The sequence below is a fragment of the Lycorma delicatula genome, chromosome 8, assembly GCF_047948215.1.
Source record: "Lycorma delicatula isolate Av1 chromosome 8, ASM4794821v1, whole genome shotgun sequence".
Taxonomy (NCBI): domain Eukaryota; kingdom Metazoa; phylum Arthropoda; class Insecta; order Hemiptera; family Fulgoridae; genus Lycorma; species Lycorma delicatula.
In genome coordinates, this window is record NC_134462.1 from 138910495 (window position 1) to 138924488 (window position 13994).

A 13994-nucleotide genomic window follows, 5' to 3' on the forward strand; every position below is an offset into this window, starting at 1 on the left:
TAAGCACAGAAATTTATATTGATGTAATGAGAAATTTGAGGCAGAATATTCTGTTTTCTTTCACGGTTATGCATGGTATTTTCTTTTCGCTGCCTTTTGTAGTTAATTGCAACACAGATTAATTTTGGTTTTATTTTATTTTTTTTAATGTGGTTTAACACACTTTTGTTTTCACCTGTAGCTTTGCTTCAGTTTAGTTTTTTTTGTTCATTATTACTCATTTTGCATGTATTTATTTTTATTAACGCTTCAGTTTTTGTTTTTGATATCATTTGGGGAAAAAAATTGTGTTTGTTACAGAAGAAGGATGTGTTGGTACTCGATCCAGTAGTATTTCAGGGATCGGGCTAGATGTGTGCTATCCCGGTTTGCCACCTCCGCCCTCCATCTGTTCTGTTTCAGCTGTTACTAGCAATGTGCCTTCTTGTCAGGGCATCAAGACTAAAAAGATACTTTATGACGCAGCTGAAAGGGAGGACTTTGATCGTGAAGAAGTGCCGACTTACGAAGAAGTCGCCAAGCTCTATCCACGTCCCGGTTTACCTCGACCGATCGTACTTATTGGACCTCCTGGTGTTGGACGGAATGAACTTAAACGAAGACTTATAGCTACAGATCCTGACAAATATCGCACTCCAATACCATGTAATTACTTTTTGTTGTTATTAATTCTTTTAGTTCGCTGAAACTAATATATTTTCAATACAAATCAAAATGGTTATTTCAGTGTAATGAAATAAAAAAGAAGGAATTTTTTAAAAATATGAAAATAAAAATCCCAATAAATATTGTATTTAGGTGTAATATAATAAAAGATGCTATAGGGTGGACAGGAAGTTTCTTTATGCTAGTTACGAAATTATTAGAATAAGTGCAGCATACCTTCTATGGATTTAAAATGTCTGTGTAGGTTCCACCATGTTCAAAGCATAGCTGTATGGGCTTCTATGTTTGGTTGTTTATCTTCAACAGCATATCAGGGGTGATCATTTCAAATGCTGACCGAACTGCATCTTGGAACTGCTCGTTGATGTATCTGCATTTTCAGATCTCTTCTTTTACAAAACCCCAGAGTGCATTGTCAGATGCAGTGAGGTCAGGGCTTCTTGCCAACCAAAGCATTGGAGCCGGTAACTCTTTTGACCCTCATCCAATCCAGGAATTCAGAAAAATTTCATCGAGACATCTACGGACATTCAAAGCAAAATTCGGTGTCAGCGATCCCTTTTGCTGTTAATTGTGGAAGCAGCCTCTCATCAGTTGTTCTCTGATAACTTTTGATTAACTGTGCCATTAAAAAATTAAGGACCAAGAGATGTTCAGCTGTCATTCCAGCCCAAATCATAACGTAGGCAGATTGTGTTCGATTTCCTCAAAAAAGTGAGGATTGTCTTTCACCCAGAAAAAAACATTTTGGTTTCAAGAGCTTCGATAAATCACACACTCATCCAAGAACATAATGTTCTTTTTATTGTTTGCTCTCGGAAAGCGTTCAAGCAATAACTGACACGCATAAACACGTCAATCAAGGTCATAGACGCTCAACTCATTAACTGTGGCTTGACAAAAACATCTAACTTTCAAGCGCTTCTAGCTTGTCGATCTTAGAATGTCTAACTCTGCAGAATATGTGCATGCGCACAAGAGCACTTATCTCATTTCTGGTATTCATCAGCACTGCATGTCATTAATATTTGGCATATGGTGATGATTTTCCAAAACCTACAAAGAAAACATTCATAATATTCTCCAATGTTTTACCAGTGTGTAAACATTCATGGACCCACACACAAACTAAAAAACGTTCTGACAGTGAAAGCAGTCATATCCATTATTGTTCCACACTCAATCCCACTGCAAATGAAACAGGCAATCCCCATCACAGCTTATCCTCCCCACCTTTTCCAGCAGCAGTGAGAATTGGCAGCAGTAGAGCCTGATTAAACTTTATTTATTACAGTGTAAAGGGACTTTCCGCCCAACCTGTAGATTACGATACCGGTGTTCTTTGGTAATTGGTTTTCGATTTATCACCCATCTCAGGAGTGGTCAACCTAAGTCTGTCCCGGACTACATTTTTACCAGTACATTTACAATTACATTGCAGCTCAAGCCTGTAGCAGTAATTGCATTTACCTACATACACTATGCCCAGATCCGGCAGTAGCTGGAAGACTGTTGGATAAATATATAATTATATATTTTATATAATAAAGGATATGATTTTGCTTGATTTATTGTTCTCATTTCATTCTCATCTAGATCTTTTAATGTATTTGTTACTTAATCACGTATAAATCATACTGCTTTGATCTTTATGCTAGTTTAGGTCCAAAAATTTTACTTTTTAACTTGTGATTGTAAGTTTTAAACTCTTTGTTTCATACAGCCAGTTGAACCATTAAATATTTCTTACTAAAATTTTTTTTCTAGAGTGTTTCTAGTTTAAGAATATCTATATTTATTGATATAAAATTAACAGGCAATAATTATTTAAATTACAATCATGTAATTGATTTTTTTTGTAAGAAGTCAAATAAAAGGGATTTTTGGTAAGACATTAAATCTCTTTATGTGATTTTTCTGCAGTGGCTTAGGGAGTAGCATCTGGAAATTGAAAGTTTTGAACCAAGGATAAAATGCCAGTAATTGAAGCCATATTTAATCATCCACCATACATCATTTAGACTAAACAACACTGAGTCCAATTTCACTGAATACATTTATTAATGCACAATGGCCATATTAGTCAGTGATATTTAAAATTTATTTTAGTTGTATTCTCAGAAACTATTTTTTTATTTTTGTAGTGAATGGTCCACCATTACATATTTTTTTATATTTCAGAATGTTATTTTAAAGAAAAATTTACAAATTTTAGAGAACCTTTGATTTAAGTAAAATCATAGAATCGTTGGGAATGAGCTGTGTTATACCATATTAACTTCCATCTGAGACCAACTTGGCCATATAATTTCACATTTGAGCCGCATTTCATTCTGTACTTCTAAGTGCATGATGAAACATTGGTCTCAACATTGTCTTTTCTTTTGTAAAATGAATTGCCTGGTAAAACTTGATATATCTTTAGCTGGTGAAGTGAGTGTTTTCTGTGTCATTTTTTTTTTTTTTTGTTCTTGAGAAGACAAATCATATTTTTTTAACAAAAAATGTTGAAATTTTTTCCTCATATTATGAAATTCTATTATATTCACACTTTTTTTTTTCAAACTATTAAATGATAAACCAGGTTTTTGTAGACTAGGTATTTTAATAAATATGAACTATTAATAGTTGTGCAAATAAGAAAACTAAAGTATTGCGTTTCTTTTAGTTACATCAAGATCTATTCGTCCAGGTGAAGTTAATGGGAAGGAATATTATTTTGTCAGTAGAGAATCTATGGAGAAAGATATTGCTGCTGGTAAATTTCTTGAATATGGTGAATACAAAGGAAATTTTTATGGAACCTCATCAGAAAGTGTCCAGTCTTTAGTTAATGCTGGATATGTTTGTATATTGAATCCACATTATCAGGTATAATTATAAAATGTAAAATTATTTACATTTCACTATTTGATAGTAATGTTTTCAATATTTTCTGTATGTTAATAATTTTATTTATACAGTATACGATTAAGTAATAGAAGGAAGTAGTTATGAAAGACTGTTAATAAAATTAAAAAGTAAAGTTTTTATAAATGCAGATCAAAAAATTTTGTTTTTAAGTTATGACTGTAAAAAGATTTAGCCTAAAATGTTACATAAAATCACAAATAGCGATTCAAACTTTGAAAGAAAATATTAATTTTTATGATTCAGGCTACAAAACCCATAAGAAAAAGTTAACTTCTTTAATAAAGAAAATTCAATTTTCTAACACATTAAACAAATGCAAACTGCAAGAATGAGTTTATTTAAAAGGTGTAAGCAGGTAGACTTCACAGTGATAAAATTATCTGTAAATGATTGGTGATTGGAAAATTAGAAGTAAAAAAATAATCACACCATGTATATTAAAAATTAATAAAAATATTAGAATTCTAATATTACTCTTGGAAATAATATCTTTTAATTTTAATTGACCTCCCCCTGTACAGTTAAAATTCTGCAAAATCAGTATTTTTCTAATCTTACCTTGGAACTAGTAATAGAGAATGGTAAAAAAAAATTTCCAAGTTTTTTTAAACCATATGGTGAAGAAAGAGGAGGACAGACAATGAGATAATCATCCTAAATTTTTGGTTAGCATTTTTCATTCTTTGTAGAGACTTAAAATTTATATTATAGCCTAGTTTTATTTCTTTGATCTGACAGAAAGATTTTTTTTGTATACAGATATATATATATATATATCTGTTATAATTTTCTTTAAAAAGTTTAAGCATTTTCCAAAAATAAAAATTAAAATATTTTTCCTTAAAAATTGTTTTACTGAATAAATTGAATAATTCCTAGATTATGGTACCAGGAATCATTCTTCTAGATTTATTTAGAATAAGAAATTTGTGCCAGTAGTTATGATAAATAATCAGATAAAATTTACAAAAATAGGTATTATATTCCACACTGATCTGAGTTGATGTAATTTCATACTGAATTTAAACTGTTTTTTTTCTTCTTTTTTTTATTTACATATTTCTCTGTTATTTAGAACTGACCTACAGCATATGTCACATCTTCCAGTTCTTTTTTCTTTTTCTCCCGCTAACATTTTTTGTCTACGTGCTTTTTTATTTTAGAAAGTTAGAAGTTTTTTTTGGCCCCTTTTCTGTGTTTTGTAATCCCTTCTTGCACCCTTCATTTTTGCTTTACCTGGTGACAGCACAGATGTTTCCATCACCCCAGCAAGTGATGAGCATCTATATTACATGTTACACTCCACACGTTTTGTACACTTACTCAAGATTATGTTTTGGAGAATTAATTTTTTTTATGATCTTAACATAGAAGAACATAATTAACTTAGTTTTGTTAAATTCTTAAATTTTAAGTTTTCTGTTATATTATATAAAAATTGAGCAATTTTTTGATGTAAAGGTCACTAACACTACTGTTTCTTGCTGCGTTCTGAATATAGTACCTATGATTTTCAGGTTTTATATTCATGAAAAATGTTGTAGCCCTTCTGTTGATGGTCGAGAAAATATTCTACTGGTTTGATGTTAAAGAATAAGCTTTTTTGTGGCTGTAAATTTGTTTATTTAATTATTAATATTTTGAGGAAAATCTCAAGACTTAGACCTGTTTTAAATTTATTTTTTATTACTGGGTTTTTGTTTTTAGGGGTGTTCCATTCTAATTCAACAAATTTTCAAAAATTTTATTGTATCACTATTATTGATTTTGATGATACCCCACCTTGTACTGGCCAAAAAATATTTTTTTTATATTTAAAAAAAAAGTTTTCTTTAGTAATAGACTAGTTTCTAACTTGCCAACAGGTAAAAACAAACATTTTTGTCACTTTTTTCATGAGTTGAAGCAAACTTATTTTACATCATACAGAGGTCAAAAAGTGCTTTTTGGAAAGAGTAAACGTGGGACTTCATCTCAGTGTACCCAAAATTCATTTTGTTACATAACTAAATCTTATAATGTTTACTTAAGTTAAGTTTACAAATTGTTGTTTTTTCAAATCTTGGGCCCAAAATAAATAATGAAGGGCTTAGGATAGCAGACCTGTTTTTTACCTTTTAACTTTTAGCTACTAGCAGTATTTATAAAAAAAAAAATTGGACTGTTACTGAATGTCCTTCATTAAAAAACTGCTGCCAAATCGTAAGATTTTAAAAAGGTCTCATTTTCAGGTCCCAAAAACTACATGTGGGACAGATGGAAATAACCTGAAATGTTTACAGCAGTAAGTACTTTATATGTACTTTAAAACGTTATAAAATATTTTGTTACTCAAAGGGGTTGACAAGTAATGAAGCTAACAAAACTGCTAAAAACACCGTTCCTTCTAACCGTGAACAATACGTTCAAAAAATTCACAGTATTTTCTTTTTTTGCAGATAATAATGTAGGCCTACTGTAGACAATATTTTGATGTCTATAATGATATATATAATGAGATTGTAAATAGTGTTTTACTTAAAGTTTGACTCATACCCACAAATTTATATTTGAAACACAAAGTAAATAGACATGAATGTTTGCATAATCCTTAATGTAAACATTGTAGAAGGCTCAGTTACTGTTTTGATTTCAAGGTGAATGTTGTATTGTTGCTAGTGTTAATACTGTGGTTAGGTAATGTACACTTGTTTATAAAGTAATTTTATTAGCAGTGAAGAACTTCTCTTTTATGCGATATCTTTTATTTTTAATTTTATTAATTAGAAAAATTGTTATTTTAGCTTTAGAGAAACTGGGATAAGACAAAGTGAGGTGCAATTGGTAGTTTTATAATTTTTCTCGTTATTATTGTAAGAACCTGTGCATTTTACACAAACTGAGTATGGAGAGTTCAATTGGCATTCACACTGAAACATTATGTCACAAATTGACTTACAATAGATCTTCAGTACTGCACGAAATTTAAAAGTTTACTGAACAGCAAGTGTCATTGATATCTTTAAGAAGTGAATATACTGAAACAAAAAATATCTTTACTTTTCATAAAACCGAATATTTAGACAATTATTTTCTCATAATTAATGAGAAAAGTAGCTCTGGCCCATTTAGCTGTCACACTGAATCGGTTAAGAAATCTCTTGCAAAATTTCTTTTATACTTTCAACAGCAATCCAAATTTAAATTAATTCCAGGTAGAGCACTGTATATAAAATGGTTAACCAAAATACAAAAACCACAAGATGATACTGAAAGCGAACTGAAAAGACAGGATATATTTGAGACTCAGTATGTTATAGTCAAGTCGGTGAATAAAGCGTGTTGAGCACTTGGTCCCCCCCCCCGCACGTTAAGGTTAAAAAATTATTGATCAGCACGATGGAACCAATATTAAAAAATAATATTACAAAAATAGACGAGTCAGTTACCAGTAAATTAAACGATTCCTTTGATTTAAATATTTCTACAGATGAAACCAGTTTAGTACTACAAAATTATGCTGATTTAGGTAAGGGATATGAAGAATTAATCATTAAAATAAAGGATAAAATGAAAACGGATACATCAACCCAGGAAAAATTAATATTTTAAGTTTATTACCAAGCAGCTGGAGCATTCAAAATGAGATTACAGTTAGTATTTAGTCAGTCAATCAAACAATTAGTTTTCAAGTGGAATTTTGCTACAAATCAGCAAAAAGAAACCTAGTCATGTAACTGATGAAAACGTTATTAAATGTGTCAAAGATTTTTACCAGAATGATGAGCACAGCCGAATGATGCCAGGCCAGAAGGATTGTGTCTGTAAGATAAGCTGATGGGAAGAAAATAACTATTAAAAAATGGTTTACCTTACGTAACTTAAAAGAATTGCACATAGCCTTCAAAGAAAAACATAATTTAAAAATTTGCTGATTTAAAACCTAAATTTTGTGTTCTGGCTGATGGGTCAGATACTCACTGTGTGTTTGTGTCTGTCACCCACCAGAATGTAAAACTCATGTTGTCTGCTGTAAAAATGAAATGCGATTATAAAATTCTCCTTTCAACCATGATATGCGATACAGCAAATGAAATGTGCATGCTCTCACAGTGTGAAAAATGTCTAGGCACAAATGAAGTGCTCAGATTACTGCAAGAGACCTGGGATGATTTTGATTCTGAAATTATCTTCAAACAGTGGGTTTCTGTTGACCATTGTGAACTAATTACTCAAATTTCAAGAGTACTTAAAATAAACTTACTAAAAATTTAAATAATCTAAAATGGCATCATTTTGTTGCAAAGAAACAGGCTAATTCCTCAACATTAAAAATGAAAGCTTGTTGGAGGGTGAATGTATTATAATGGGAGACTTCTCTCAAAATGTTCCTTTTGTGATACAGGATGAAGTCCAGTCATATCACTGGCCAAACACTTATGCCACAGTACATCAATTTCTCATATATTTTAAAAAAGAAGGAAAATTACAAAGCTAAAGATACTGTGTGCTTAGTGAGTACTTGAAGCATAATACTACATCGTTATGCTTCCAAAATCAAGTTATAAATAAAATAATAACACTGTTACCACAAGTTAAACAATTTTTCTATTTTTGTGATGGTTCCTCAACTCAGTATAAAAAAAAAAAAAATTCATAAATTTGTGCTACCATCAAGAAGATTTTGAAATCACAGCAATGACTTTTTTTGCCTCATACTATGGAAAAGGACCATGTGATGATATTGGTGGAACTGTAAGAAGGACCGTGACTAAAGCAAGCCTTCAAAGGACAGTCAACAATCAAATTGTTACACCTTCTGAAATGTACAATTATTACAAAGACAATAATAAAAATATAACATTTATTTTCTGCTCTAATAAGATGTTCAAAAGGCTGAAGAATACCTCAGTTCATATTATCAGGTAATCACAACAGTCCAAGAAACAAGAACCTTTCACAGTTCTGTTCCAATAAGTCAGAAAGTCCGAAATAAGTCAGAAATTCTGAAAGTCCAGGTGACCTCTGAATCAGAATCATTTCATTTACATTATAATCAGTACACAAGGACATTAGTGTTTCTGATTACTTTATAGGTTTACCAAAACCAAAATGTAAAAATTACATGTGCTGTGTATATGATGGCAAGTGGTGGTTAGGCGAAGTCATTAAAGTCAAATTACATGCAAATGAAGACGAATATCGAATACACTTTTTCTATCCACAGGGTCCTAATACTTCATTCAAGAAATCATTAATAAAACACAGGATCAACTGAAAAATATTTTTAAGATTCTCATCCCCTTTAGAGCTTTTTCTATCATAAAAAGTACTTACTGCTGTAGCATTTCAGATTTTTTTCACATGTGGTTTTTGGGGCCCAAAAATGAGAATATTTTCAAAATCTTAAGATGTGGCAGCCATTTTTTTTTTTTTTTTAATGAAGGACACTTGGTAACAGTTCATTTTTTTTTATAAGTACTAGTACCTAAGAGTTAAATGGTAAAAAACAGGCCTGTTACCCTAAGCCCTTAATTATTTATTTTTTGGCCAAAATTTGAAAAAACAAAGATTTGTAAACATAACTTCAGTAAACATTACATTCATTTGGTTATATAACAAAATGAATTTTGAGTACAATAAGATGATGTCCATCTGCACTCTTTTCAAAAAGCCCTTTTTTGACCTCCGTGTGATGTAAAATAAGAATGCTCTACAGCTGACGGAAATATTGACAAAAATGGCTGTTTTTACATGTAGGTGAGTTAGAAAATTGTCTTTTACTCAAAAAAAAATTTTTTAAATAAAAAAAAATATTTTTGGCCACTACAAGGTGGATAGTTATCATATCCCAAATATCATCAAAATCAAAAGTAGTAATGCACTGATCATTTGTTGAATTAAAATTGAATACCTCTTTAGTAGTTTATCAAATTACCTTCAAGTTTGCATTCTATTTTATGTTATTTTTTAAAGAAAGTTTTTTTGATTTTCAGTATTGTTCAAGGTATGTTTATTCTTTTTTAGGTTTTACCTTCAGTAAAGAATGTTACTTTTTCCTTTGTAAATATTTTCTTTCTCCTTTGACAAAGTGGGTTTTTTTTTATAACTTCTGTTCCTTAAGTAAAATTTAGTTGAGTTTTTTACCTATTTAAATGTAATTTATAATTATTTATTCACAGTACTTTAAATTATACAGTATTAACTTGTAATATATTAATTTATTTTTCATATAGGCTTTAAGAATGTTACGTACTCCACAATTAAAGCCTTACATAGTCTATATTAAGCCTCCTGAGTTTGATGCATTAAAGGAAACTCGAAGTGCTGCTTATGCTCGTTCAACTTTTGATGAAAACAATTCCAGAGGATTTACTGTGAGTTTTTAAAAATTTTATTAGCTAATTAATTATGTTATTTTGTTTTTAATTTGCTTTGATTTATATATTTAGATGATTAAATAATTTTTTCTATATGTCTTTGATTTAACCAATTTATACTTAAGTTCTTCTATCCTTTCTGCCTTGTGCTCATCTTTTAATCTCAATCACTTTTGCATCATCATCATCATCATCATACCATCCTCATTTATCTACTAAAGATGTTTAATGTTTGTCTACTTTTATAGTTATCGGACTTTAAAAATTTTTCTTGTGAAAGAAAAAACACTTTTGCTTCACCTATATCATTATGCATAATTATAATTTCCTGGAATCTAAAAAATTATAAACAAACCCTTAAATTGACAGCTAGAAATATTCATTAATTACTGCTAAATTAACTTTACATACGGTACTTTAAAATATACAAATTATTATCATAATTTCAATTTTTCCATAGTGGTATAATTAAATTAAAATTTAAAAAATTATTTTGTTAATTTTAAAACTTTAAAAAAAAATATTATTTATTAAAAAAAAGTTAATATTTTATACAATTAAAACAATTTTGGTAAGAATAGAAGATATAATATGTTGTTAATGAAATGTAGTATACGCACAAATAAACATATTGTTTTGCAATAAAAGTATAAAAATTAATCTCTACATTAACAAAATTTGATTTAACATAAACCTGTAATAACTGTTGAAGTCTTATGTTTTTCAAAACTTTTTTTTAATCAAGTTAAATAAGCGAGTACTTACCAGTAACAGAAATTTGACAGTGCAGAAAAAACTTGTAGGAATGTTTACCAACATTACACACTAATAACCTCACGGTAATTCATAAGTGTACAATTAAGGGCCGATTTAAAAAAGTAATAGAATGCAACATACAGAGGTCTGCACAATATGAAGAGCAAACGCACAGCAATACTACCATCATTCCAGAGCGGATGTGGAACTGGCACTGAAAGTGTTAAAAAAAGAATCGAGTTCTTTTATTTTCACAATATGTTTGATCGTAAGCTTATACTTGTTTATTATTCATTTGCTGCATTTATTAAATTTTACAATAATGTTCGGTTTCAAAAATCACAATTTGGATTATTTTACAGGATGATGAATTCCGTGATATAATTCACAGTAGCAAACGAATAGAATTTTTGTACAGTCACTTTTTCGATGAAGTTATTGTTAATGCAGATTTGTCAACGGCTTTTGAACAGCTGGTCTGTGCCGTTAATCGAGTCGAAACTGAACCACTTTGGGTCCCTGCTTCGTGGGTCCAGTGATTGCCTTAATGTAAGTAATTGTTCTTTATTTAATTAAAAAATAACTTTAAATGGAAATAATATATTTTAAGAAATCAACAATTGAAACAATTCAATATGTTTTTTGTCTACATGGGTAACAGTGTTTTTAAAGTAAGTATTCATATAGTATGTAATGCTTTATGGGTATGGGTTTGTTTTACACTGATATTTATATATTACTTGCAATAACAATTTCAACATGTTTTGACTACAGCTTGCTTTTATTAATAGAAATATAAAAATATTTCAGTTTCACTTAATTATATGTAATTTCAGTTTTATTTAATTTTACTGTCATCATACTACTAAATAATTAAAAATTAAAAAAACTGTTGCAAAGAAAATACAGTTGAGATTGATAGGAAGAGAAGATATCTAAGAGAACAATAATTTTTATTTCCCTACACATTATTTCACATATAACTTAAAGCAGAAGTTATAAATAAAGTATACTTACAACTACCTGAACAGGTGTATTCATTTTTGTGTTTCTACCTTAAAACTTTGAGGATAGGCACACCAGTCGAGGTTATGAAACGGTGGATTACTTTTAAAGTCTCATAATTAGTTTAAGATTATAATAATTAGTATTGTAGTTAGTATTATAATTTGGAATGAGAAAAGGAGAAGGTAGATGCAGATTTAAGCATTCAAATGTATTTTATTTATACTGTAAAACAGATACATTTTTTTGTTTTGCAAAATAAATAAATGTTTTGTAAAACAAATATATTTATACGTAGAGAGCAGAAATACTTTTACAATGAAATCACACAGTATAATGGCATCAAAGACACCTACAGTTTTCACAGATATAAAAAAATACGATTCTTATTATAGCTACAGTTAAATTATTGTTAAAAATCATTGCTTTTTTAACCATCTGTACAGTGGCACAACGTTTTAATGTAAAGTTACTTGAATAAATATGACCATTACCCAAATAAAATATGAATATTAAGGAAATAAATGTGCTGCATATACTCCAAGAGAAAGGAAATGAATTACTTATATAACAATTTTAGGAATCATCTCTTCTGATTTGATTCTTCGATGCTTTACTAGTAGAATTTTAATGTTTTTTAAACATCACTGTTTCTTTGCCTCAGCAATTATTGTTAATGTATATTTTCCTGTTCCTGACATATTGATACAAACTAAAACTGTGACCCGCTTCTGTAACTATCTTCCTGCTATTTTAAGAAAGATTGATCAGAAAATTTTGTTATCGATAGCTAACTGCATGATGCATATTTATATCACCGGAAAAACAAAAATTAAAATGGTTTTCTTCCTGGCCAATACTTCAAGTATTCTGCAACCAATGTAATGATGTCATAAATTTATGAAGGATAAAGAAGGTTTATAAGTTTTAAAAGTTATATTTTAAAAAGGTTTTATGGAATAAAATTCTTAATTAAGATTAATGGAAAATTCGTTCAATGGAAAATCAATCTCGTCTTCTATAAAACGGCCACTTTCAAGAGCCCTCATGGTTTTTAACATGTTCTTAGAATTTAAATTTAAATTTCTACATACTTCACTACATATTTTTCCAAACAAAATATTCAAGCTACATCAAACCTTTAAAATTCTAAATTTTTTACAAGAATTCAGCTTATATTTTTATTACAGGACCATTTACTGCAATATTTGAACTCCTCATTCGCCAAAACCACTGTAGAACTGCTAAATCAATTTGCTCAGATTCTGGGTTATGAACCTTTTTGAAGTTTACTTCTTCATTAAAAACTTCTATTTGTTTTTTTACATACATTTACAAATTAGGTAAATCAAATTTGTTGCTAATGTTAATTTGTTTAATATTCCTTAGTTTAACTAATAAATTGCATTAATTTTTCATCTAAATACAAATAATGTTTTATTTAGATGACATTGTTACTTATGGAGTTTCTTTAGATCTGTCCATTAAATGCCTTCTGTATTTTTAATAACTTCATTGTTTCTATTTGGAGCTGCAGTTTTTTTAAAAAAAACTTTTTTTTTATCAACATTGTTTAAAAAAATGTTGATTTAATGAAAACTGTAGCTACAAGAAGAAATTCTGAAACGACTACAAATACAAAAGTCTAATGGACAGATCTAAAGAAACTCATCAGCAAAATACTTTGTTAAACATTACTTACTCAAGAATTACGGTTTACCTTTTTTCATTAGATAAACAGAATATGAAGAAAGTTTTTTTACCTTAGATGAAAAAACACTGCTTTCAAAAGGGTAGACAGTAAGTAAACAAGAAAATCTAATAATCATCGTAAAGCCAAAGCTTAAATTATTGTTTTGTGATCGACAGATTGAAGTCCATCAAACTATATTACTAATTCTAATGATTTGAGGTTTTAAATATTTCTTTCTGTTTAAAGTTTTCTTTGCTTATTGATATTGGCCCTCATTTCTGAAGCCTCATGAAAATTACATTAGTAGTCAGCGAGTAATAAGTTATAGAAGTAATTATATAAGCAGTCAACGAATGTCTGTGTTGAAATATGTTTGGAACTCCTCTAGCATGTGAAAATTTGGGTTTCCATTTTCTACAAATAGCGATACATTTTTTAAGTGTTTGTTATATATATCAAAACATATTTAATGTAGGTGTATATTTACACCACTTTTGTTGACTAGTTTGATAACCCATCTGTACTTACGGTTTGTAAACAGTTAGCAGGTTAAAATACAGGTTAGGGAGGTGGTTGGGTTTCAGGAACACTCGATCTGAGAC

The 13994-nt window shown here is 29.4% G+C and overlaps 1 protein-coding gene across 3 annotated transcripts in view; it reads left to right on the forward strand.

Annotated features, from left to right (window-relative positions):
- Positions 1-13994, forward strand: part of metro (membrane palmitoylated protein 7-like protein metro) — a 64735-nt gene that overhangs the window by 37551 nt on the left and 13190 nt on the right. For 2 of the 3 annotated variants that reach the window (XM_075372341.1, XM_075372340.1), the window contains exons 8-11: positions 301-645; positions 3335-3537; positions 9795-9935; positions 11057-11243. In XM_075372341.1, the coding sequence (XP_075228456.1) occupies positions 301-645; positions 3335-3537; positions 9795-9935; positions 11057-11233 (866 nt within the window). In that variant the 3' untranslated portion in view covers positions 11234-11243. The remainder of the gene's footprint in view (positions 1-300; positions 646-3334; positions 3538-9794; positions 9936-11056; positions 11244-13994) is intronic. The other variant, XM_075372342.1, reaches the window with a different exon arrangement.